This window comes from Alosa sapidissima, chromosome 10, assembly GCF_018492685.1.
Source record: "Alosa sapidissima isolate fAloSap1 chromosome 10, fAloSap1.pri, whole genome shotgun sequence".
Classification (NCBI taxonomy): Eukaryota; Metazoa; Chordata; class Actinopteri; order Clupeiformes; family Clupeidae; genus Alosa; species Alosa sapidissima.
Window position 1 is genome coordinate 5,642,337 of NC_055966.1, and position 23,350 is coordinate 5,665,686.

Sequence of the window (23,350 nt, forward strand, 5' to 3'; positions counted from 1 at the left end):
TGTACTTGGGGGTGCAACCCAGAGCACAACACTATTAGCCTGACGAGCCAGACCCACATTAAAATGTAGGGTCTGGGCACTCACCGTTCGCAGTGCTCAGTCCGAGGGGCAGGATAATCGGTTGTCTTTCAAATTCCCTCTGCACGCAATAGGACAGTTATGAGTCCCATGCGTTTCCTACCAGCGGAGCTAGTTGGCTAGTTCAAACTTTGCCAACTTAATAAACTTAACTCGTGTCACACTGTTCGCCAACAGCAACATCCATCTTATTTGTTTTCAAGTAGCAGGGAATTCAAGCCAAACCGTTGCAACTCTGCCATCAATCATTATGTTAAGCCCGCCTAACGACTCTATACACGATTTGATTGGCCTGATAGAAGTTTAATTTTTAGAGCTCACAAGCCAACGGAGAGTTGCTAGACTAGCCCTGGCAGCAAATGTAATTTGCTGATTCTAGATTTCTAGGCTACAACACTATATATTAAATATTGTAGGGAGGACACGAATGTTTATATGTCCATCATGTTTATATCAGTTTTTAGCATGTATAAACCATAGTTTCTGACAAAAAGCTTTTTAATATGGCCTAATGTCTCCTTATTGTGATTCTTTTTTCGACTGGTCAGGCATTTCAGCATCTTGTGAATCGCAGACGGATAGTGCAGTGGAACCTGGGACCACTGACGTCTAACTTGTATGACCTGACGGAGATCGACTCCTGGTCGGACGAGCTGTCAGTCCTGGAGCTGATCGTGGGCAGCCAGAAGAGAGAGGTGAGAGTGAGCACCTATCACCGGCCCGCCCTGAGGGACTGTAGATCAGCATGAGGTGTAGCTCTGGATAGCTGAAACTGTCATGCTCTGTCTCTCTCAGGCCAGAAGGATTTTAGAGGTGACTCCTGTCCGGCAGCTGGTCAGTCTCAAATGGAACCTCTATGGGAAACATTACTTCAGGTAACCAGGATGACCTGGATATCACCACAGAACCTCTAAATTCATCTTCAATCAATGGTGTTCTCCTGTATGTTTGGGCTTCAAACTTGGTGACTGAAATGCTGCCACAGCTCTCAAAAAGATTCCTGTTTCATTTTGTAATTTGGAAATGGTAGCATGGCTTAGTTTCACTTCTTTTTTCATCTCACTCAGTATCATTTAAATAATGTATGAGTTCCAAGGTTGTTCAGTTTTTGTTGTCATTCTTTTTCAAGGTTGCTGCTGCTGTTCTATCTGCTCTACATAGGAATATTCACACTTTGTTGTGTGCATCGCCCTCTAAAGGACATTCCTGAGAACTACACCCTCCCAGAAAATGACAAAACTATTAAAATACCAAAGACCCTTAAGGTAACATTATAATACATTGAGGTAATAAATATAATATTTAATCGAAATTACTGTTTTTTTTTATTTTCATCCATATAATCATCTTTTGTCATATTAGGAGAGTTATGTAACCTACAAAGACCGCCTGCGTTTAGCTGGAGAGATCATCAGTGTTCTGGGAGCACTGGCCATTCTCCTTCTTGAGGTAGGCATGGGTGACTCTCTCAGTTCTCTCTCAGGAATGGAGTGGGGATATGCTAATGTTATCTATGAACAAGCACAGAACAGCATTTCACACAGACCTTCAAGTGACATGACTGAGTAAACTGGAACTGAGTAAATTATAACATTGGCACATTTGTGAATACTTATAGATTCCAGATATACTAAGAGTTGGAGCTAAGCGCTACTTCGGACAGACTGCACTCGGTGGCCCCTTTCATGTCATTCTGTAAGTTTCCACTAATATGAATATGAAAGACACATTGACTTTAATCAGTGTTACTGTATGTTTTATTTCACTATCTGGGAGCTGTGCAATTATGATGAAATCTTTATTTGAACGATTGCTTTCCCAAAATAGGGATATCCTGAATAGATCACTGTTTTTTTAGTGCAATACATTAAAATGCTAAAGAATAAGCTAAGCTATATACAGTGATCACTATTCTTACCTCACACGAGGCGTATAAATATGACAGTATGGCGCTAGATGTGACTGTGTGTGTGTGTGTGTGTGTGTGTGTGTGTGTGTGTGTGTGTGTGTGTGTGCGTGCGTGTGTTCCCTGCGTCAGGATTGGCTACGCCAGCCTGGTGGTGATTCTGTGTGTGCTGAGGGCCACGGAGACGCCGGGTGAGTCCGTGCTCATGGCCATCTGTCTGGTGCTGGGCTGGTCCAACGTCATGTACTTCGCCCGAGGCTTTCAGATGCTGGGGCCCTACGTCATCATGATACAGAAGGTAGACATGCATGAGACACAGGCAGCCAGGCACACACAAAAATGATCCTGTGTACCTGTGACCTTTACCCGACCCTCTTGTGGTCATATGCCCCAGGGAATGGTTTGTGTTGTGATAGTGGTGGGGTATGTTAGTGTTTGTGTTGTGATGGTGGTGGGGTATGTTAGTGTTTGTGTTGTGATAGTGGTGGGGTGGAAGGCACAGTATGTTCGAGAACTAAAAACATCTCAGCACTACCTGTGGTTTTCTGTTCTTTCTAGATCATATTCGGGGACTTGACCAAGTTCATGTGGCTGAGTTTTATTGTACTCATGGGATTTTCCACAGGTGAGTCATGTTGAATATTCCATATATTAATATTAACTATACATTAACCAACATTACACACTCTTCAAACACTCCATATCTGCTTGTCTATGCATGACTTTCCAAATCGGCAAGGAACATTCCTGAGTTACTAAAGCAGTAACGCAACATTCATCTCTGTTGCCCCCCCCCCCACCCCACCCTCAGCCCTGTGGATGGTGTACATGACCCAGGAGCCGTTCTCCTTGCCCGCGTACACCTCCTTCCCCATCACCCTCTTCTCTCAGTTTGAGCTGAGCGTGGGCCTCATCGACCTGCCGGTGGACCATGAGATCCACACGCCGGCCATCGTGCACGTGCTGCACTGCTGGTTCTCTGTGGTCTCCTACATCCTGCTGCTCAACCTGCTCATCGCCATGATGAGCGACACACACTGGCGCGTGGCCCAGGAGAGGGACGAGCTCTGGAGGACGCAGGTGAGGCAGTGGGGGTCAGTGCCAGAGCGCTGGCCAAGCGATGGCCTCTAGCATCTGCTGAATACACTATGCATAAACACATACATCAGCAAATTCTGGTCACACTTTACTTGGATAGTCCCCTTTACACTACCAACGGATGCTCAGATTATCAACAAACTATCTGTTGACTCTATTAACTACAATTTAAGATTAGGGGATAGGGGTTGGGTTTGGTCAATGTTCAGTAATTGTTCAACAGCAATTTTACATACTGAAGTTGAATCTCAACAGATGATTAAAGGAGAGAGTAAAGGAGAGGGCTCAACACAGCCCTGTGGTACGCTGATGTTCAGGGTGAGGGTTAAGGAGGTAAGGTTATCTGCGGTCTGTTGGTTAGGAAGTCCAGATTCCAGTTACAGAGGAAGGTATTGATGCCCAGTTCACCGAGTTTGGTTTCACACGTTTGATGAGTGCTGAATACTTAATATTCACAGGAAAGTCACAGGAAGAGAAACATAACCCCTTTGATCCAAGAACTCCAGGTGTTACCTAATGTGTGTATGTCCTACCCAGGTGGTGGCCACCACCCTGATGCTGGAGAGGAGGCTGCCCCGCTGGCTGTGGCCTCGGCTGGGAGTGTGCGGGCTCCTCTATGGCCTGGGGGAGCGCTGGTACATTAGGTATGCACTTGCTTTCACCGTTGTTCCAAGGCATTGTCCCACACTTTAGGGTCATTGTGGAAAGGTGGCGTAATGGTAATACAATAATACATTTCTCAACAAAATAGACTTGCAGACTTTTGCAGAAGTATTTGGACTCCCTTCATGTGCTCTTGATGAAAGAGTAAAATAGTGTAAAGGTTTTTTATATGTTTTTTTTCAGGGTGGAGGATCGCAATGATCCTTTCGTCCAAAAAATCCGCCGATACATCAATGTCTTTTCGAAGGATGGCGACCAGGTCAGGGATAAAGACAATCCAGAAAAGATTGACACCTCCTCAGATCTAGTGTCTGGAGAGGCCCTTACCAAACCCATACAGCGAGGCGGGGCAAACCCAAACAGGAAGTCCCTCAGGGGATGGCAGAAGATACGAGAAAGCACTTTGGGTTTCGACACAGAGAAGGAGGACATCTATTCTGATGGTCAGGACATTCAGTTTGTTTGACAGCCGATCAAGAAGAACAATGATAGTATTCTGTGACATATGAAAGACAAATTAAGCAATTATTTAATTCAGTGTTATGTGGATATCAAAGGGAAAGTTGATTTTAGGGCATTTTTCAGAAGTGACCATCCATGGCACATAGGGCTTGAGTTCTTTATTTAATATATTAAACAAACTACAAACTGTCCAACGACTTCGTAATCTCAGAAGTGGCCATACTGGTCCCATAATGTACTGCAAAGACTGAACTCTGCATGTGATAAAAAAGATATAAAGTGTTATGAAGGACTAACGAGGTTCACAGGAAATGTAGCTGATAAAACTGTTATAAACCTTACTCTGGTTTAAGCAAATAAAATGCTAAATAAAAATGAAATATACATTTACCCATCTTTCTATATCACTGAAAACAATTCACAATTGTTATACAATTTGGAAAAATTTCACAGGTTTTTAAGTGCAAAAAGGCTTTCAAAGTGCAAACAAACAATACACTGAAGCGGCTTCTTCAAATAAAGGCATTTTAAAGTACAGTATTTTTATGAATTACACAATCTTCCAGTAAATCTACGATCACTGAAACTTCCCATTATCATTATGATTTGTCGGAATATATAGGTATGATACAGTGTAAGTTAAGATCAGTGGTTATGACAGAAAGATAAGAACTGGTGAATGAGGCTGATGGGAAGTGTAGTCAGCAGAAGGACTTCAGCGATCTTTCTGACAGATGTAGTATGTAACAGCTGAGCATTTTGCAGTTGTCCAGCTCTGGGCAGGAACAGCTTCTCCATTCAGATACACGCAGTCTGCTTCTCCAGGCTGCTCTGACCAGTTACTGTCAGAGAGAGGAACACATTTCATAAATCCCTCTAGAATCAACACCCTTCAAGAGAAATGACCTCTGCTAGTACATCTCCATCATGTCAGAAGTAGAATAGCCAGCTGCACAGATGGACAGCACATGACCATAACACCAAAACTAAGTGATGTTTTCTGCTCAGCAGTCCATAATCCTGACCATACTAGCCTCTACTCACAATATTTTCACAAAGCACTTGCACTGTTACACAATCATATGAAGTTCCTCTATCAATGATGCTCACCTCTTGCCCAGTGTAGAGTTGTCCACCCAGAGCCATGCCCCAGAGCGGGAGCGGCTCAGGCCAATCCAGTGGAGACTCTTGCTCACCTGAGACAGAAAGTTCTGAAATGGAAAGTATTAGTATTTGGTAAAAGAGTAATGGACGACTTTCAGAATTATACTGTCAGTGGACTGCTGAGCAATAGCAAACCTGGACTCTGTCTTGATCAGGAACAGCCAGATAACCACCTCTGCGCCGGCACTCGCTTCTGCTCTCAGACCAGGTGAGACGCTCCCGGGAGAGCAGGAAGCAGAAGCCTTCAAACTCGACCCAATCTTTCCCACACTTGTGGCATGTTGAGGCTGAAACAGGAGGCACAGAGGCTGCCATGTTACACAATGCCTCCCCATAGTTTGTTTGGCATACTGCGGTTTGTGGTACATTTTTAACATCTGACTAACAACGCAGTTTTCCAGGTGATATGAAAAATGAAACATATAGCACTATTCTCTGGATCCGTGATGCTGTGCATCCACCCCAAATATACATCCAAATTACCAAAGTAAATAAATGCATGCCATGTTCATAACTCACTGTGAACTTGTCTTTGCGGGTAAATGGACAGGCATCGCTCTAAAGTGCAGACAGAAGACACATCTATATTCTCCCCCTCGTTCAATCTGTCTGGACAGATCGATTGCATCTGCACTGGAATCATAGACAGATGGACAGACAGACAGACAAACAGACAGGCATATTTTAAAAAATTCAACCGCAAATTGCCTCGTTCTGAGCAACACATCAACAACACGTCTAACATCACATCAGTCTGTAAAAAAAACAAGTAGCCTACCAAGAATAGTTGGCTAATTATTCAACATAACCACGGGTTATGGGTCATTTCCTCAACTGTGGTTCGCGTGTGTGTTGATGTACGTGCGTTAGTTCACCTGTGTTTACATGGTCTTATGTTAAAACTTGTATAGCCCTAGCCAGCCAGCCAGCCTACGTTATGCATCGCAGGAATTATCTGTAACTTACACTTCATTGCGAGCGCAATAATCACAACCAATAGTATCAGACAGATGACAGAGAGAATCGCAGTCACGGCCCGGAACAGGCGAAATCTTGAGAAGTCTGAAAAGAAAGAAAGTTAAGAGTGGCATGTGATCAAGTAATTTCTTCATGAACGCCTGTGCGTGTATAGGATGTGGTTAAATGATGAACCCTACCACTTAAATCTGTCCTCGGCGGTTCCCCAAATTTACTCGACCTTTTTTCCTCTGCATAGTTCCCAAAATTGCAGAATTTTATATACATCGTCGAAATGATTTCTTCAGCCTACGAGATTCGGGTTTGACTTGAGCACCGTCTTGCTTGGTCTTCCGGTGGTACCGGAGAGCTATTTTGGGTAAGTGTGGGGGCGCAGTCCTCGACAGTTTAATTCTGCAGCTGCAGAGGGCACGCATTACAGCTCCTATCTCTATAGTAACTTTCCGTCCCATTTATAATTGATATGCGTATCACAATACTTTCCTTGTCTGTTTTCTATTCTGGAGCGCACCAAATCTGGCACACCACGGACCAGGAAAACCATAACGTCAAACAAGGACAACCCCACGATGTGTTGGTTCAGCCCGGGCATTTTGTTATTCTATCGCTCCTGTAAACAAGGCCTCCAGAGCCTCAGGTGGCCTTGCAGTTTTCCGGACAGTCCTCTAAAATCTTCTAGGTCGGGATTGTCTCACATGCTATTATTTTCAGGGACAGAGACCGATTTGCTTTTGTTGAATAGACTAAAGAAATGCGTATTACATAACATAAGGGATAAACTTGTGCAAAGTCCAAACTAATTTTGAAATTAGATAGGCCTACTAATGGGACAACCCACTGAATGAGAGATCAGCTGCACAGAAAACACCATCTAGCCCACAGTTTTTTTTTTCTCCACCGGCACCGAAATTCATATTTTGCAAATATGTAATAGTTAGAATGATACATTGCAAGTACTAAATGATTCCCTTTACAATTTAGTGTAGGATTTGGGAACCATTCACTTAATTGCTGAGTCTGACACATTATAGCCTAATTAACATCAGAGGCTTCTCAAATCTCATTTGAGGTTAATAATGGGTCTGGGGACCCCTCATTCACTTCTGGTTTCCAGAAGTGGAACCAGCAATGAGATAACGTAACCAGCAATGAGTTGGTGCATTAAAACCTTAGCCAGTGTTTTCAGAAGTACAGTATAAAAAAATCTTCCTTGTAAATTAAGATTTTAAAATCAGCACTTAATTCCAAAGAATATACACATCCATATACAGTTATGTAACACTGACACCATCAGCGCAGCTTGGTTGAGTTAAACAGATTGACCACCTTCTGTCTATTTTACTCTTGCTGTGTCTCTCTATTCCTCTTTCTGTACCTTTCATTTCTCTGTTGTGGACTGTGTCTACCCATAATTGTTCATTCACTATTTGTTTTTCTGCAAGGTGTTTAGATCCACTACATAGTTGTTGCATGTACCCCGTAGTTGTTGTATGAAAGCCACTGAAGCACTGTTTTCAATCCCAAGAATAAACATATCTTCAGCATTAAAATCAACGCAAGACACTCCATGCAGATGCCTAGCAAACTAATGCCCCATAATTACTTTTCAAAACACAAAAGTCAAAGAAAGCCATCTTTAAGAGGGTGAATGATTACAAATCTCTTACAGATCAAATACTGAATTACAAATCTACAAGAATGAAGCAAGAGAGTGTTGATGGAAGCCGACTGAAATCCATTTCTGTACAAATGTAATTTTATGGCCTACTCATGCAGCTGTGCAAGTAGTGTTTTGTGTTTAGTTCAGCATTGTAGTCGGACTGTACATTTCTCCTCATGCCAGTAGAACAGTGACCATGACAAAAAAAAAAAGATATTTGTCAAATTCGTACAGTGTGGAATTGAATGTGCATACTTGTTATGTGTTTCTGAGGCTGTTTTGCCAGGGTTGCCGTCTCATAGACATCCTCAGATGGATTCTGAAGTTTGGAGTAAACATTGGTTTCATCCTCATCCCCTCCCTCTGCTGCCTCTATAACTGCAGAACAGTGCAGACAAATTGACAGAAAATGAGTTAGTAATCCCATGGATATGTTGTTATAGTGGTGCAGAGTGCAGACATAGGTCTAGTCTTTCAAACGTGTATGTAACTGTGAGAACATCTCATAGATTACTGTAAATATAATAACACACTGTAGGCCTACCATCCGTCTCTGGGATCTCTGCACTTTCCTCCACGTCTTTATCATCAGGTTTACGGTCAGCGCTGATCAGCTCCTCCATCTCCATGATTTGGCTGTTTGTTCTCCCTCTCTTTCTGTTTCTGTTTACCAGTTAGTGTCGAGGACCAGTGTCCAGCCAAGCGTGCTGCTATAATTAGTGTCAATAGCTTGAAACCAAATAACGAAAAGCTGTCCAAAGCTGTCAGGTGAGTGTAACTATAATAGCTAGATTTGAGAAAGCCACTGTTTTCAATCCCAAGAATAAACTATTATCCTCAGCATTAAAATCAACGCAAGACACTCCATGCAGATGCCTAGCAAACTAATCAAACTTCCTCAAAATCTTCAGATGTAGCCTACTTCCCTCTGTAGCACCCTGTCATAAGTTTGCAAAGTCTGACGGGTACTTTCACCATTAAAAATATCCATGCATCCAGAAATCTTTAGTTGGAAATAACTGAGGGTATTACCAATATTACATTAATAATTTCCAGTATTGCATGGCTTTATCATGAAAAGAAAAAAATCACAAAACACATAAACTTGTCTTAACCTTAATGGTTTTATCACTAAGACCTATACCACAGAGTATTCTCTTCTCATCCACAAACAGGCACATGTTTCTCTTTATCTTTCTCTTAGCTTAGACCAGGGCTATTCAACTTCATTACCATGTGGGCCAGACAAGAAAACCACTGGGTCTTCGCAGGCCACCCAAAATAGGGTGTTGCTAAAAAAGTTGCTTTTGTTTTGAATCTATGATCTTGTCAAAAAAGAAAGATATTAATAAAGATTAACAAATAAACAAAACTAATTTCCTCCTGTTCATCGCACATCGACATGTCTCTATTCTATACGGTCTTGCATGCAAGCAGATTCCATCAAATGCGCCGCTCGCTGACTATCAAAATACTGATGCGCTGTTTGAAGCTGCGCTGCTTGCTGTTAAAGGAAATGACAGATGAAGGGTTCAGATGCAAAAGCCTCTAAATGCCACCTACGTCAAAAATGAGATAAAGATGGAGAGTGGATGCTCTCCACACATAGTATACATTAATCAAATAATTTTACTTCAAAACCCACTAAATACCACTATCTTCCTGGTATGAAATATCGATTTATAGGCAAAAACCTATAGGAGCCAGATTTTAAATGCTCATCTAAAAGAAAAGTGGTCAGACGGATTTGGAGGGTTTTGCATCTGAACTCTTCAGATGTCCTTCTCATTGGTTTAAATGATGTTACGCCTAAAAAACACCCATGACTAATTAAGAATTATAGGAACGCCTTGTTGCACCATCCGCCCGACGTTTGATAACAAAACCACTCCCAATGTGGATTGGATAACCCACTAAATTTAATTAAGCTATTCGCTAGTGACCATGCATTTTAGATCGCTAAAATAGGGGCCATAGAGTAGGATCTGGATAGTCTGAGGATAGAAACTCCTTAATCTTTCTGTTTAAGTGATGTGGCTAGAGGTGTCCACCTGACCTCAATGATCTGAACAGTGCATTGTCAGGGAATGAAATGTCTTTGAGAATAGTTTGGACCCTTATTCACACTCTTTCTGGTGTAGATGCCCTGCAGGGCAGTGAGAGGCACTCGGATGGCATGTTCAGCAGAACGTACTGCCCTCTGCAGGGCACTGCAATCCTGAGCTGTGCAATGTCCATACCAGGTGATGATGCTACCTGTCAGAATGCTCTCCACAGATGAAAAGGGCATTGGATGTTGACAGTCCATATTAGGTCCTCAGTAATGTATGGGGCAATTCCATGGAAAATTGACTTTTTGTCACATCCATAACGCCAGTGAAATGCCTTGGCATTTGTATGATGTGAATGATAACGTTCATTTTTTGTGCATTTTTTCTCATGTACATTCTTCAGCCAAAAATTGCAAATGCTCAAATTTCATGTAATCATTCACATCATACCATACCATCACATTTTATTGGTGTTATGGATGTTACAAAAAATGTAATTTTCCATGGAATTGCCCTATACACATTTTTTATACACATTTTTTCAAACCGAGTATGAGTACCGGTACTTACATTTACTTGCCGATACCAAGTAGCCTACCGATATACCGATATTTCTACCACAAAATAACAAGCATAAAATTACAATGAATTTTCTTCTCTGCTCTTGTTACAATAAGCCTAAAATACATATAAATTGTAATGAGTATCAAATAAAATATATAATCAGGTTATTTCAAACCAAAAATAAGCAAACAATTATGTCTAAAAACAAGCCTCCACACTGGCACCGTCTCCATATCTTAATTAAACAAACTATTAACTAGAATATTTTGCACTGTGTGTATGTGTGTAAGTTGGGGGGGGGGGTATAATGGTGTGTGTGTGTATGGGGGGGGTGTAATGGGTTGTGTGGGGGTGCTATACCTGTGTGTGAGTGTGTGTGTGTGTGGGGGGGGGTGTATGTAATGGTATGCGTGTGGGGGGTATGGGTGTGTGTGTGTGGGGGGGTGGGGTGGCTGTGTGTGTGTGAGTGAGTGAGTGAGTGAGTACTGTGTGAGTGTCATCATAACTGGCAACCCTTCACTCAACACCACCATCTACAAGCTGATGTACAGTCACTAATGTACATACACATACAAATTTGTTTATTTCATGGCCCCCCATGGACAGAATTTCACGAAACTTGGCATGCCCCCAGAGGCTTTTAGCGTGACCATACACATGACATTTGGGACTGTACTGAACATCTCAGCCAAAGATATAGAAAGAATTCTGTGACTTTACCATATCGGTAACAGAGTTACACATTTTAACCTGAGAATATATACATGAAACATTTCAAATTAAATATACTAAATCAAGTGTCCTATGGCCATTTCTTTTGGAAATTATTTTATATTTTTGATATAGAATAAGAAAAAAGTTGGCAATATCTTTCACAATTACTTTCAGATAAATGAGCTTTTCAAGAGCACAAATCTATTCTGCCCGACACTCCACTTTGATCTAAGGCACAGAAACAAACTTTAACCGGTTTTATAAACTTTAAGTGATTGGTAATCATACCAGATGTAGAGATGTTTAAAGTTTTATTTTTTACCCTAGATGTTCATTTGAGTGTGATCTTCCCCAGTAGCTAATATGATGGGGAAACAGTGTAATTAAGTGGTATTGGTAGAGGTGAGTTTTTACGAGTACGACTAAATGGGCCCAGTATCGGCCTGATCCCCGATGCGAGTATCGGTATCGGGCCACACCACATGCAAAGCTCGCGACCCTATTCAAACTAGTTTCAGCACAGACACACACAAATTCACATTGTCTTTACACATCACACTGATGCAAAACAATCAATTCATGGTTTCAGCCATCACTGTTTCAAAGATTTTATTTTGCACAAAAAAGTTCTTGATATTACTTTACAAAAAATACTATTTGCATTAAATACAGGTGATTCACCCACAAGAGAGAAAGATGAACTGGCCTCTCTCTCCAAACTTAATCCTTCTCCACTCTCACTTTCCGTCCTTGATCGTTCAAATTTTCATTGCTCCGCCACCCTCAAAATTCAAAATTTCAAATTATATTTCTGACATGGATCGTGAATATTATGTATAACTCCAAAATACTGACTCAAACAAATGCCCACCCAGCCCCTCACCCTTTAGCTATCCCTAAGCCCTTTGCTCATCATACGTATCTTATATGGGATTATAGTGGTAACACATTAGGAATTTTAGTCTGTCTCCCTCTTCTCTTTCTTTACCATCCATTTGCAACCTTTCTCCATCATTCATAACCAGATTCAGGCACCATATACACTTTCATTGCTGTATGTCATGTACAGGAAAAGGTCCTCATCATGATGCTCCTGCAGCCATAGAGAAGAAGGAATTAGTATTTGCTTTACATGCAACACATCAAGCAAATATGTGAAACATTCCATGTGAATTTAATTTAACCCATTCCATGCGGTTGGTAGCAGAGTAATTGGTTTGATTAGGGCGATGTTCTTACCTCATAGACTGCAGAGAGGGGCATGCTGGATGGGGGTAGGGAGTTCTTGACAAAAAAGAAAAGAGCCTCCTCGGGCCTCATAGACACTCGCTGTCTAATCAGGAAACACAGCTGACCCACTGCAAGACATTTAATAAGACATTCAATAAGAGGAAGTTTTAAGTGTTATGACAAACTAAAAAGATGTTTGCAATGGAATTAAGGGTCACGCGTGTAAAAAGGGAAGTAATTGCAAATGGTCAGACATAAACATCATCCAGTTTCATTTTCTTATAAAAGGAATATTTAATCATTTAATAGTTAAATATTTCTTTTATAAGAAAATGAAATAATTATTGAGAAGTCTAAAGGGCTGGATTTCCCCATCTGCACCATGTGATATGCACAGTAGGTCACAATACATTATATCACAATGCTATTTAAAGTAATTTACGTCCAATTTTAACACTTTCATCAAGGTCCTAAATTAAACAATTAAATATATCTTTAAAAAAAAAATACATTACACAATTAATTAAATACATCTTTAAAATAACACTTTCATCAAGGTCCTAAATTAAACAATTACATACATCTTTAAAATGCATAAGAAAAAGAGACATTCTGTGTGTTTGCAACTTTGTGGTTACTGCTGTTGCCATCTACAGGAGCTGCATAGGTATTACAATAATGATTAACGGTCTACAGAAACCCACATCAAAAAATACTGCTTTCGTGAATATCTTTATGAACAACTAGACTGATATGATGGGAAGTCATTTAGAAGTCATTGAGAAGGGCTGAACAGTGGAGTACAAAACATGTCTGACTTACCTGTAAGATCTGAGGGAACTAGGTACTTCTTTTTGTCCAGTTCTGGAGCTCGTGACCTAGCAGCCCTCTCCACAATAATCTGATCAGAATGAAAAGAAAGAAGTTTGCTCTGTAAGATCTGTTGCTTGCACAATAAACAATGGAAATGACAAATCACAGCCTCATCACATTAGACTGCATAACTGGAAGTGACCTTACAGGTATTTTATCGGGGTGTTTAGCTCGGACCCGCTCCCCCTCTGCTTTCCTCACTTCCGGAGGGACAGTTCGCTGATACTGACTGGTCATCTAAAGGGGAGAGACAGGGGGGAATCATCTCACATCTTCCACAAGTTACTGACATCATTTATAAGTGTGCAACTACAATATGGTCATGCGTAGTATGATTTGTCATTTAACCTGACGACCAAGAGCATGTTCCAGAAATCTTCAGACAAGTTCACAATAAACAGACTGAATACAGAGAATCACTAGCACCAAATACATGTTATTTTCCTCAATAACTGGATGTCAGTGAATTACACCGTTTGGCCTTCATTGACATAACTTCAGACAGAATACCATAACATAACTTATGCAATGTGCTATATCAGTTATGTAATGTTAACAAAGGTAAGTACACCCTTAACAAAAAATAAATAAATAGAGAGAAATGAGAAAGCCAATGCTGAGTAGGCCTACTGTAGTGTTTGGTAGGGCCTACTACCTCAGACACTATGCAATATGATTTCAGCAGTGCAGACTAGAACATCATAGTAAATGACCAAAGTGGAAAACCACTCATCATAAACATCTGTTTGCTATCGTTGCCTCCCCAGTAAAACAGACCCTGACGCGGTTTTGTTAGGCTCGACGTTTATCATTAATTTCCATCAGTAGGCTAACGTTACCTCAGCGCTAAGACCATTACGCTATCTGTAACGTTAAAATCATTCACATGACAACGATAGTAACGTTATACCCTCTCTAGTTTAGTCGACAACTGATAGGCAAGACTGACCTACCCCACTACGTCGTCGGAAACAAGCGATTAACGTTAGCTAACCCAGTGATACACATACCTTAATACCCTACTTGCTAGCTGGGAGGCTAAGTGAACTAGTGTTGTGCTGTGCTGTGCTACCCTACATACATCTATCTATCTAGAGGGCTAGTAGAAGAAGCTATGCCAATAACGATAAACCTCACCTTAAAAACACTGGCAGCTGAATATCAGACCCTGTAAACGGGACACAAACCAGTCCTTTCTGAAGCACAACAAGACCACACTAAAACGTGGAGCTAATTGCAGATACAAGGCAAATTATCCTCAAATTTCCCGTGAAGAAGTCTATTTTAAAATGTCGACTGATCCACTTCTCTCGGTGAAACAACAACAAACTCTAACCCGCCCATTGCATTGAAATGTGACCAATGGGAGACGTACACAAAGACAGACGTTACATCCATCCATTCAGTGGCGGACGAAGGTTGGGTTTCTAGACTGTTGACAATATTTCCATTGGGTTAAACCACTAACGATCCGCCTCTGGTTGAGATGAATGACAGCACACTATACAAATAGCATACAACCAAACTAGGCCAAAATGCCCTACGTGTCATGCTACAGGGCAGAACTGAATGTGTCTTTGCTTCCTAGTGGAGAACTTGCAGAATCGGTTCAGATTCTCTTCTTTCCGACTGTTTTCCCAGACAAATTGAAAACAATAAATTAGTTATCGCTAATTCCAGTGATAGATTTCATTAGAAGCTGTTTTTAAGGCCTAGTCTAGGCCACTTCAGACGTAGTTGCCCCGTTAAACAGAATGTAGGCTATTGTTTTCATTTACTATACACACTCTGAGAGTAGGCCTATATTATAGCGTTAAAAATATGGAAATTGTAGAATAATATGGTTTCAGAGCATAATGCTATTCTTGAAAAACAACGAGAGTAGGCTATTGCACAACAGTCTGTGGATAACCAATACTATTGTTGACTGTCTGAACAACGACACAGTTCAAATATAGATAGATTAGGCTAATATATATATATATATATATATATATATATATATATAGTGGTAATTCAATGTGCTTCACAAAAAAGTGAAGGATTGTACAACCCTACAAATCATGTTAACCCTATATGTTATTGAGTTCAAAGACAGCATATAATTGTGATAGACAGAGAGAGAGAGAGAGAGAGAGAGAGAGAGAGAGAGATAACATTGACAGAGAGAATTTTATTTTTTTGTAATGCAATATTTATTGAGTTTTGAATGAGAGAATGTTCATTTTTAATTAATTATCGGCAATACATCTCAAAAAAGTTGGGACAAGGGCATATACTTGCCACTGTACGTTGTGTGACCTCTTCATTTAACAACATTCTGTAAATGTTTGTGAATTGAGGAAAGACCAGATGCTAGAGTTCTGAGAATGACCTGTCGTCCCATTCTTGCCCATTATAAAATATACATTGCTCAACAGTTTGGGGTCTTAATAGTTTTTCATTTCATGATGGACCCAATGTGATAGGTCTGGACAGCAGATCATCCATTTTAGCACTTGGGCTATGGAGCCATCATGTGTCACTGTTGTAATATGTACAGACTACAGTTTGCCATTGTTCTCCTGAAATATTCAAGTTCTTAGGCTACCTGAGAAAGGCCTGGACTGGATGGCAGTATGTTGCTCAAAACAATACACTCCGCATAATGAGAATTTTTGCACCTTGATATCCTTACATCTCAACATAGGCTCTACTCATCGTCAAACATCACTATCATAATATCCTGACCTGACCAAATGGCATCTTTTAAGGTCAGTGAACCTGACATAGTAGCCTATTCCAGAGCCGCTCTGGCCTATTCTGTAAGACCTTTACTGTGGAAAATGTCCCCCGGAAGTTGTTACTTCAGCTACCGGGCCAAAAGAACGAAAGGACCGTATTATTAGACCGTGCTCTTATTTCCAGGTGGAATTGAAATAAAAGAAATAATATAGTTATACTCAATCTGGTTCATAGTCTTTATACCCAATTTTGTCGATTGTTAGATCACCATTCATTCCAGTTCTTGGAAACTCATTATTTCAACGGTAACACGTTTTCTAGAAAGCTCTTCATGTGGTAGTTGGCTAAGTAGCTAATTAGCCTATCAAATCTTGCAGGGACTTTGATGGGTTCAGTGCATGCAGTGACGCCGATTTCCCGCAAATAGGATAGCTGTTATTATTTGTATAAGGGTATTATAACGTACGCTGTGAATTTAGTTGTCAGCTGAAAGTGTGCGTAGCAGCCCGAACAGTAAATTAACGTTATCGATACCCAGCTCACCACTCCTCCATCTGAGGTTAGCTAGCATCGTGGAGTACCAGGAACATGTCGGATTTTGATGAATTCGAGAGGCAGTTGACAGAAAACAAACAAGGTGAGGCGAATCTCCCTCTCTCTAAAAGGAAGGCTTATTTGTCATACAGCATTAACTACATGGTTAGACTATCAAGACTGTTTGCAGGGAAATATAATATACGTTAGCTAAATTGACTGCTAGCTTATTGTCTTCTCTATTTTAGTACGTTCAGAAGTTGCTTTTCATTCTGTCGAGTTGCCTAATTTTACGTGATTGCGTCACATGTATTATGTTGCAGTGCTTTCAAAATACATTTAGCATTGTTGTGGTCTTTGTTAAATGTAAAAGTTGTGTCTGCAACTTGCAGTGCTGCTTCTCCTTGCTGCGAATAAAGCTAATAACGTTAGATGTTGGTCGTCATTACCTTTGTCACACGCGCGCCGTTACAAGGCTCGCGGACACAAATCCTGTTGGCTGTCAAATATGTTTTGTCTTGCAAATAGGCAGTGTAAGAAAAAGAAGGCATTGTGTTATATTTTAACTCCAAGAAATTGAGTACAGTCAAGTCCACTTCATGTGTTGTTATTTTGGAGGTGGTAGACCAACTGCACGTTCAAGTCATTTTTAGATATCTAGAGATTAGATATAGAATGAATATTTAACAACAATCAACACTGTTATCCGTAATTAGGAGACAGTTTCCTGTTAATGGATCCATTCAGTGTATCAGTGTTTACAAATGTTCACCCAATAGGTAGGCTATATGTCAAGATCAGAGATGATGACATCAATATGATGGGAAGTTGAGTCTTGGTTGTCTACACTGGGTAGGTTGCCATCCGTAACGTTAATTGTCATATCATGATGTAGTGCACACTGCTTGATGGTTATGGCTGAAGTCTGCGTGCTTTTAACACTGTCAACAATTTAACGTTCATTAGCAGACCGGGACAAGGAGAATAAACACCATGGGCGCAGCCGTTCGCGAAGTAGAAGCCGGGAGAGAAAACGGAGAAGCAGAGATCGGGACAGAGACCGGAGGACAAGCAGAGACCGACACGGAGACAGCAAAGATCGCAGACAGAGACGCAGGTACCTTTCAAAGATATTGCCTTTTAATTTCAACTGGCTTTAAGAGTTAGGACCCTTGACTCAAGAATATTTTTGATTGGGAATTTAGATGTGATATATTGGAAGTTTTTCTGCTTCCTGTCAAAACGCCTCCAGCCAGATATCTCTACTGATTGATGGAAATGTTGTATATGTACATCACAATCGCTGAAAAACTGCCTGTTAATGAAAAACTTCCCAATGTTGTCCATCTCCATAATAAATGAGGCAAACATGGTTTATATCTTGGTACAATGTGCATTTCATATTTAATCATTGTATACTGACTGTCTCAAACTCAATTGCAGCCGTTCGCCACACCGTGAACCAAAAAAGAAGAAAATCAAGAAGTACTGGGATGTGCCACCTCCTGGCTTTGAACACATCACTCCCATGCAATACAAAGCCATGCAGGGTCAGTTCATCTCCACTGTGTCATAAACTTGATAAAACAGGCATTTGCCAGGAAGTGATGTATTTTCTGCCGAGGCTTCCATTTCAATAAACGCTCATTTAGATGAGGCCCTGACATTCAGACTGTGCTCTGTTTTCTGACACTCAGCTGCTGGTCAGATTCCGGCCACTGCCCTACTTCCCACCATGACCCCTGATGGCCTGGCAGTCACCCCCACCCCTGTGCCCGTGGTGGGCAGCCAGATGACCCGACAAGCTCGTAGACTGTATGTTGGCAACATCCCGTTTGGCATCACTGAGGTGAGTTTTGGATGTGGAGCGGAAGGTTCTATCCGAGTCATAGTATGAAGTCAGATTTCATTCGGGATGAGTAAAATATTTCTTATTTTTAAAGTCTGTATTTGTAGCTCTTACTGTTCTGCAGTGATTTGAAGATTCTGGGTTCTTCATGAATATTGTATGTCTGTCTGTCTGTCTGCAGGAGTCCATGATGGACTTCTTCAATGCTCAGATGAGATTGGGTGGACTGACTCAGGCACCAGGCAACCCCGTCCTTGCAGTGCAGATCAACCAGGATAAGAACTTTGCCTTTCTGGAGGTCAGTCTTACAACTTGCCATCTCTCTATATCCGACTCTTGCTGAAGAGCGGAAGCGGTCAACTGGAATGTGTGTGTTTTTGTGGCTGTGATTCTCAGAATGCACTCTGGACTAATATTGTCCTTCCCATGCCTGTTTGTACATGTAGTTCCGTTCAGTTGACGAGACGACTCAGGCCATGGCCTTTGACGGGATCATCTTCCAGGGCCAGAGCCTGAAGATCCGCCGGCCGCACGACTACCAGCCGCTGCCAGGCATGAGTGAAAACCCCAGCGTCTATGTACCAGGTAGCTTACTTTCCATTGTCCAGCCTACACTGTTTTTGTAATTGTGACACGAGGGGGATCGGGTGTTTGTGCCATAATTAAAACTTATATTTTCCTCAAGGAGTGGTGTCCACGGTCGTGCCAGACTCGGCTCACAAACTCTTTATTGGCGGCCTTCCTAATTATCTCAACGATGATCAGGTCAGTGTTGTGTCCATAGTTTGAATTTTCAAGGTTTTCGTCCCATATTAACACTAAGACTATGCAGACAGTGCCCTGTTCAGATCTTTATGAATGTATTGCCAATCCATTTCACAGGTGAAAGAGTTGTTGACCTCGTTTGGGCCTTTGAAAGCCTTTAACCTGGTGAAGGACAGTGCCACTGGCCTCTCGAAAGGCTACGCCTTTTGTGAATATGTTGATGTAAACGTCAGTGATCAGGTGATTACAGATTGCCCTCCATCTCAGACTTGAACATATGCTGATATAGATGTATGGGCTTTAATTTGCACCACACACACGTCTTATCTGCGTATAGTTTAGATTGCTTTAGATTTTGTATGTCATCTTAATTGGCAAAAAATTCAAACAGTGTCATCAAGATGTTAAAAACCATGATTTAGATGATTTAAATGGGGTAATTATTTTTGTTGATAAAAAGGAATATAAATACTAATTGCTAATTTTGGAGCTGTGAATGATTTGGTCATTGGGTCAGACTGGGTTTTCTCAGATCTCAAGCTCTGCAGTTCATTTCAGTTCAAATGGATGTTGGTGGGGTAGGACACTGAAGGGCACTCTTTTATGGAACTTGTGACTGTTTGTCAGGCCACTAATGAGCCTAAGCTGTAGGCAAAGCCAATCGGCTGATTGACACTTGCATTAACCTGTCCCGGTCTGATGCTGCTCTCTTTCTTAGGCCATCGCGGGGCTGAATGGCATGCAGCTGGGTGATAAGAAGCTCCTGGTGCAGAGAGCCAGCGTGGGCTCCAAGAATGCCACTCTGGTGAGTGTCAGAGGGAGTCAGCGAGCGAGCATTTGGCCTTTCAAAAGATGCCTGTCTGTTAAGACATGAAAGATGCCAGTATGTGTTTAGACTGTGTTGAATGAATCTCATTTTGTGTCTCTCTGTGTGTTTCTCTTCACTTTGACTCCACCCCCGTCCCCCACCCCATTGGTCCTCTGCAGACCAGTATAAACCAGACGCCGGTGACGCTGCAGGTCCCTGGCCTGATGAACAGCTCCATGAACCAGATGGGTGGCATCCCCACGGAGATTCTGTGCCTGATGAACATGGTGGTGCCCGAGGAGCTCCTGGACGACGACGAGTACGAGGAGATCGTGGAGGACGTGCGGGAGGAGTGCGGCAAGTACGGCCAGGTGAAAAGCATCGAGATCCCCAGGCCTGTGGACGGAGTGGAAGTGCCGGGCACTGGCAAGGTAAACTCAACTGGGATGCTCTGGCTTCAAATAAAGACCCAGTCAGGTACAGGCAATGTTGGTCTCCCAACACATCCACTGCATAGCACCGCAGCCGCAGACACACAGGCACACATAAGCCCATAGCGATCAGCAGCAATCAGCAAAGCACATATGTGCACGCATGCTGATCATGTATATTGAAACCGTGCTGGATGCAAAGGCACGTTACAGCTGAGCAAGGGTATGATGATGTATTAAATTGTACAGTAATGGTTGTTGCTTGTTGTCATATTGTTGTTATATTAGCCATGTTAACCGTAATGCTTTGCAAATTCACATATCCCAACATTGTACACATGCACCTGAATGGTTTTGTTGATTATATTATGTGGTTGTTTTTTCCTCCAGATTTTTGTAGAGTTCATGTCTGTCTACGACTCCCAGAAGGCCATGCAAGGGCTTACAGGAAGGAAGTTTGCCAACAGGGTGGTGGTGACCAAATACTGCGACCCCGACGCCTATCATCGTCGTGACTTTTGGTAGGGGTGCGGGGAGGAGAGCGCGTTGATGGAGAGGGAGGTGAGAGCGGAGTGACCAGTACTCAGTTGGCTTTGTCTATATGGAGGAATTTCTGAAGAAGAGGGCAAAGGAAGCGGGAGGGCAAAACTGGTTTTATCAGGAAAAACAAGCGATGGGGAGAGCTGTCCGATAGAATAGATGGAGTAGTGTGCTATGTGATCATTTCATCAGTGAGCAAGAATGTGTAATATGAATTACTGTGTTCTTCTGTTCTGCCTCTTGTTTGAGATCTAGATGTTGTTAAACTATTGAATTGAGGTCAAATGGGTACTGGGGGACCTTTTATATGAATTAAATTTAAAGATTTCATCACAATTCTTCTTTTTAGAGTCTTTTTTCTGTCTGTCTGTTTATATTTTTTTATCCCTCCATCTTTACCCTTGTCTTTCGTCCTCCTCAGTCTTTTTAGTGTCCAGAATTGGCCTTCTTCATCTAACCAAATTTGTAAACGTCAAAACAAAAGTTAAACTGAAATCATCCTATTTTATACATACTGTATATCTCAATGTTGACTGCTGTTTTTTTAAACGGTCTCAAATTGTATGTATCACAAATAACATACTGCATTGATGTTTGAGGACCAGTAGAACAATTTGACTTAATAAACTTGATGCATTTGAAGATTTCTTTTCAGACATTTGCGTTCCATCACAGTTATCCATTCCTTTTTATTTTACCCTCAAACCATTTTCCCTTTCCAGAATGCTCCTATGTTGCATCAGAACATGTTCATTGTGTAAATCAATCAGGCCAAATGAATGATCATGGTTGCTGAAACTGATAAATATGTTCAAATGTGTTGCCTTGCAGTTGTCCCCCATGTTAATACTTTTGAATAACCTACTTCTGTATAGTTAAAATAGAATGTTTATTTTCCACTATCATTTTCAACTAAAGCTGTGAGTTCATCTGTTTCCTACCACAGTGCTCCAGTGTCTCCAAGACATTACATTTGGGTGAGTCCTGAGCACCAGCCACACAAGGGAACATGGCTGCTTGTAGTAAAGATTCAAGAGGAGACATTTGCCAAGTGCATGTTTTGGTATTTGCTTTTTATCTTGAGGCACAATAGTTAAGAATATTCATAAATCGTGTGTGGTCAGTGACCCTCATAAAGTTATTCTTAATGAATTCTAATTTCATAGCAGGTAAAGGATTGTTATGCATCTCTTCATTGACATTGATTCAAAGAAACGTGTATAGCATATTTGATGGTGCATACTCTCTGAAAGCTGAACATTATGTTCCCCATCCATTAGATCAGCTACCAACTCATGACCAGATCAAACATGATTGGTTGGCTCCTCATTATGAGCCACTATACCCATAATGAATGACCCCACTGTTGGACACCCTTTAACTCCTTTAAAAACATTTCTGTCCCATTGTTGATCCTTTATTACAGGACCATGATGTCAGGGCTAAAGCAGTGAGTCATAATAGTCCATGACAGAAGATGCCCAGTAGATGGCGCCCTTATTATCCTGCAGGTGCAATAATCATGAACTGTTTTCACATATGAACTCCACGCAATGTAAGGAGAATCAGGCCCTGACATTTTCGTTTTCACAACTGTAGTAACGGTCACAACCATAGTCTAGTGCTCTTGTGGCCCTTCAGTTTCCTTACTTATTTAATCTAAAACTTGCCATTTCATCTTCCTGTTTGCCTCTTTCAATTTCTTTGCTTCTCATTCCTTGGTTTCGTTTTCTTTGATCTTCAGTCCAGTGGAAGCAGCCATAAACTTGTCATACTGTAACAACTAGGACTCTTGTCATTCCTGGAGCCCCATGCACTCCTCTGGGGATCTGGCTTTTCAGACAAAGTCAGGCGACACACTTGTGCCGGCTCAGCCTGTAGTTGATGCAAGTGATGGCCCACGTGAACGATCCAGTCAATGAATATCTATTCAACCAGCACTGAGTACAACTCCCTTAAGTGTCCTGAGGAAGTCGAGTCGGTCACGGGTTGACAACCCCATGCTCAGGACATGCACCAAGCGCTGCAGCCTCAGGGCTTGTGCACCAGTGACCATAAAGATCCAGACAGAAACCCATTTGCTTCAACTGAAACTGCAGATGACGCTGCATCTTCACACTAGAATGCTCTATCTCCACCAAGCCATGGACCATCTGAAGGACTTCAAGGCTGTGAATGCTACACAAAGACAAATCATATGTTCAAGCCTTCTTGAAGAGTAATGGTGCCACAATGTATTGCATGTTGACCTGCCAGAA

General features: G+C 41.6%; 4 protein-coding genes across 9 annotated transcripts in view; 2 read left to right on the forward strand and 2 right to left on the reverse strand.

Moving 5' to 3' along the window:
- trpv6 (transient receptor potential cation channel, subfamily V, member 6) overlaps window positions 1-4,267 on the forward strand; it is a 7,004-nt gene extending 2,737 nt beyond the window's left edge. The window contains exons 8-18 of one of the 2 annotated variants that reach the window (XM_042107752.1): window positions 627-773; window positions 874-953; window positions 1,208-1,343; window positions 1,441-1,527; window positions 1,697-1,773; window positions 2,117-2,282; window positions 2,543-2,609; window positions 2,796-3,064; window positions 3,620-3,726; window positions 3,929-4,023; window positions 4,096-4,267. In XM_042107752.1, coding sequence (XP_041963686.1) covers window positions 627-773; window positions 874-953; window positions 1,208-1,343; window positions 1,441-1,527; window positions 1,697-1,773; window positions 2,117-2,282; window positions 2,543-2,609; window positions 2,796-3,064; window positions 3,620-3,726; window positions 3,929-4,023; window positions 4,096-4,211 — 1,347 coding nt within the window. In that variant the 3' untranslated portion in view covers window positions 4,212-4,267. Of the gene's footprint in view, window positions 1-626; window positions 774-873; window positions 954-1,207; window positions 1,344-1,440; window positions 1,528-1,696; window positions 1,774-2,116; window positions 2,283-2,542; window positions 2,610-2,795; window positions 3,065-3,619; window positions 3,727-3,928 lie in introns of both variants that reach the window. The other variant, XM_042107751.1, reaches the window with a different exon arrangement.
- Window positions 4,268-4,350: 83 nt separating this feature from the next.
- si:dkey-26c10.5 (uncharacterized protein LOC563797 homolog) lies at window positions 4,351-8,888 on the reverse strand. Of its 2 annotated transcripts, XM_042107753.1 has the most exons (7): window positions 8,554-8,888; window positions 8,265-8,387; window positions 6,338-6,433; window positions 5,891-6,004; window positions 5,507-5,658; window positions 5,318-5,418; window positions 4,351-5,049 (listed from the first exon to the last, which is right to left on the reverse strand). In XM_042107753.1, exons 1-7 carry the CDS (start codon window positions 8,636-8,638, stop codon window positions 4,923-4,925), a joined length of 798 nt encoding a protein of 265 aa, XP_041963687.1. In that variant the 5' UTR covers window positions 8,639-8,888; the 3' UTR covers window positions 4,351-4,922. The 2 variants fall into 2 exon arrangements, with proteins under 2 accessions (XP_041963687.1, XP_041963688.1); XM_042107754.1 differs by lacking the exons at window positions 8,265-8,387; window positions 8,554-8,888 and adding an exon at window positions 6,529-6,904.
- Window positions 8,889-11,930: 3,042 nt separating this feature from the next.
- On the reverse strand, window positions 11,931-14,768 carry zgc:92606 (uncharacterized protein LOC100000242 homolog). Its single transcript, XM_042105847.1, has 5 exons — window positions 14,579-14,768; window positions 13,589-13,678; window positions 13,391-13,469; window positions 12,578-12,696; window positions 11,931-12,431 (listed from the first exon to the last, which is right to left on the reverse strand). Exons 2-5 carry the CDS (start codon window positions 13,676-13,678, stop codon window positions 12,366-12,368), a joined length of 354 nt encoding a protein of 117 aa, XP_041961781.1. The 5' UTR covers window positions 14,579-14,768; the 3' UTR covers window positions 11,931-12,365.
- A 1,515-nt stretch (window positions 14,769-16,283) lies between these two features.
- u2af2a (U2 small nuclear RNA auxiliary factor 2a) lies at window positions 16,284-21,428 on the forward strand. Of its 4 annotated transcripts, none has more exons than XM_042105834.1 (11): window positions 16,284-16,802; window positions 17,666-17,816; window positions 18,143-18,249; window positions 18,397-18,548; window positions 18,730-18,846; window positions 18,995-19,133; window positions 19,234-19,313; window positions 19,431-19,553; window positions 20,032-20,118; window positions 20,301-20,598; window positions 20,943-21,428. In XM_042105834.1, the coding sequence occupies exons 1-11, from the start codon at window positions 16,754-16,756 to the stop codon at window positions 21,065-21,067; spliced, it is 1,428 nt and encodes a 475-aa protein (XP_041961768.1). In that variant the 5' UTR covers window positions 16,284-16,753; the 3' UTR covers window positions 21,068-21,428. The 4 variants fall into 4 exon arrangements, with proteins under 4 accessions (XP_041961768.1, XP_041961769.1, XP_041961770.1 ...); XM_042105835.1 differs by having other exon boundaries at window positions 19,237-19,313; XM_042105836.1 differs by having other exon boundaries at window positions 16,285-16,802; window positions 20,301-20,552.
- Window positions 21,429-23,350: the final 1,922 nt, after the last annotated feature.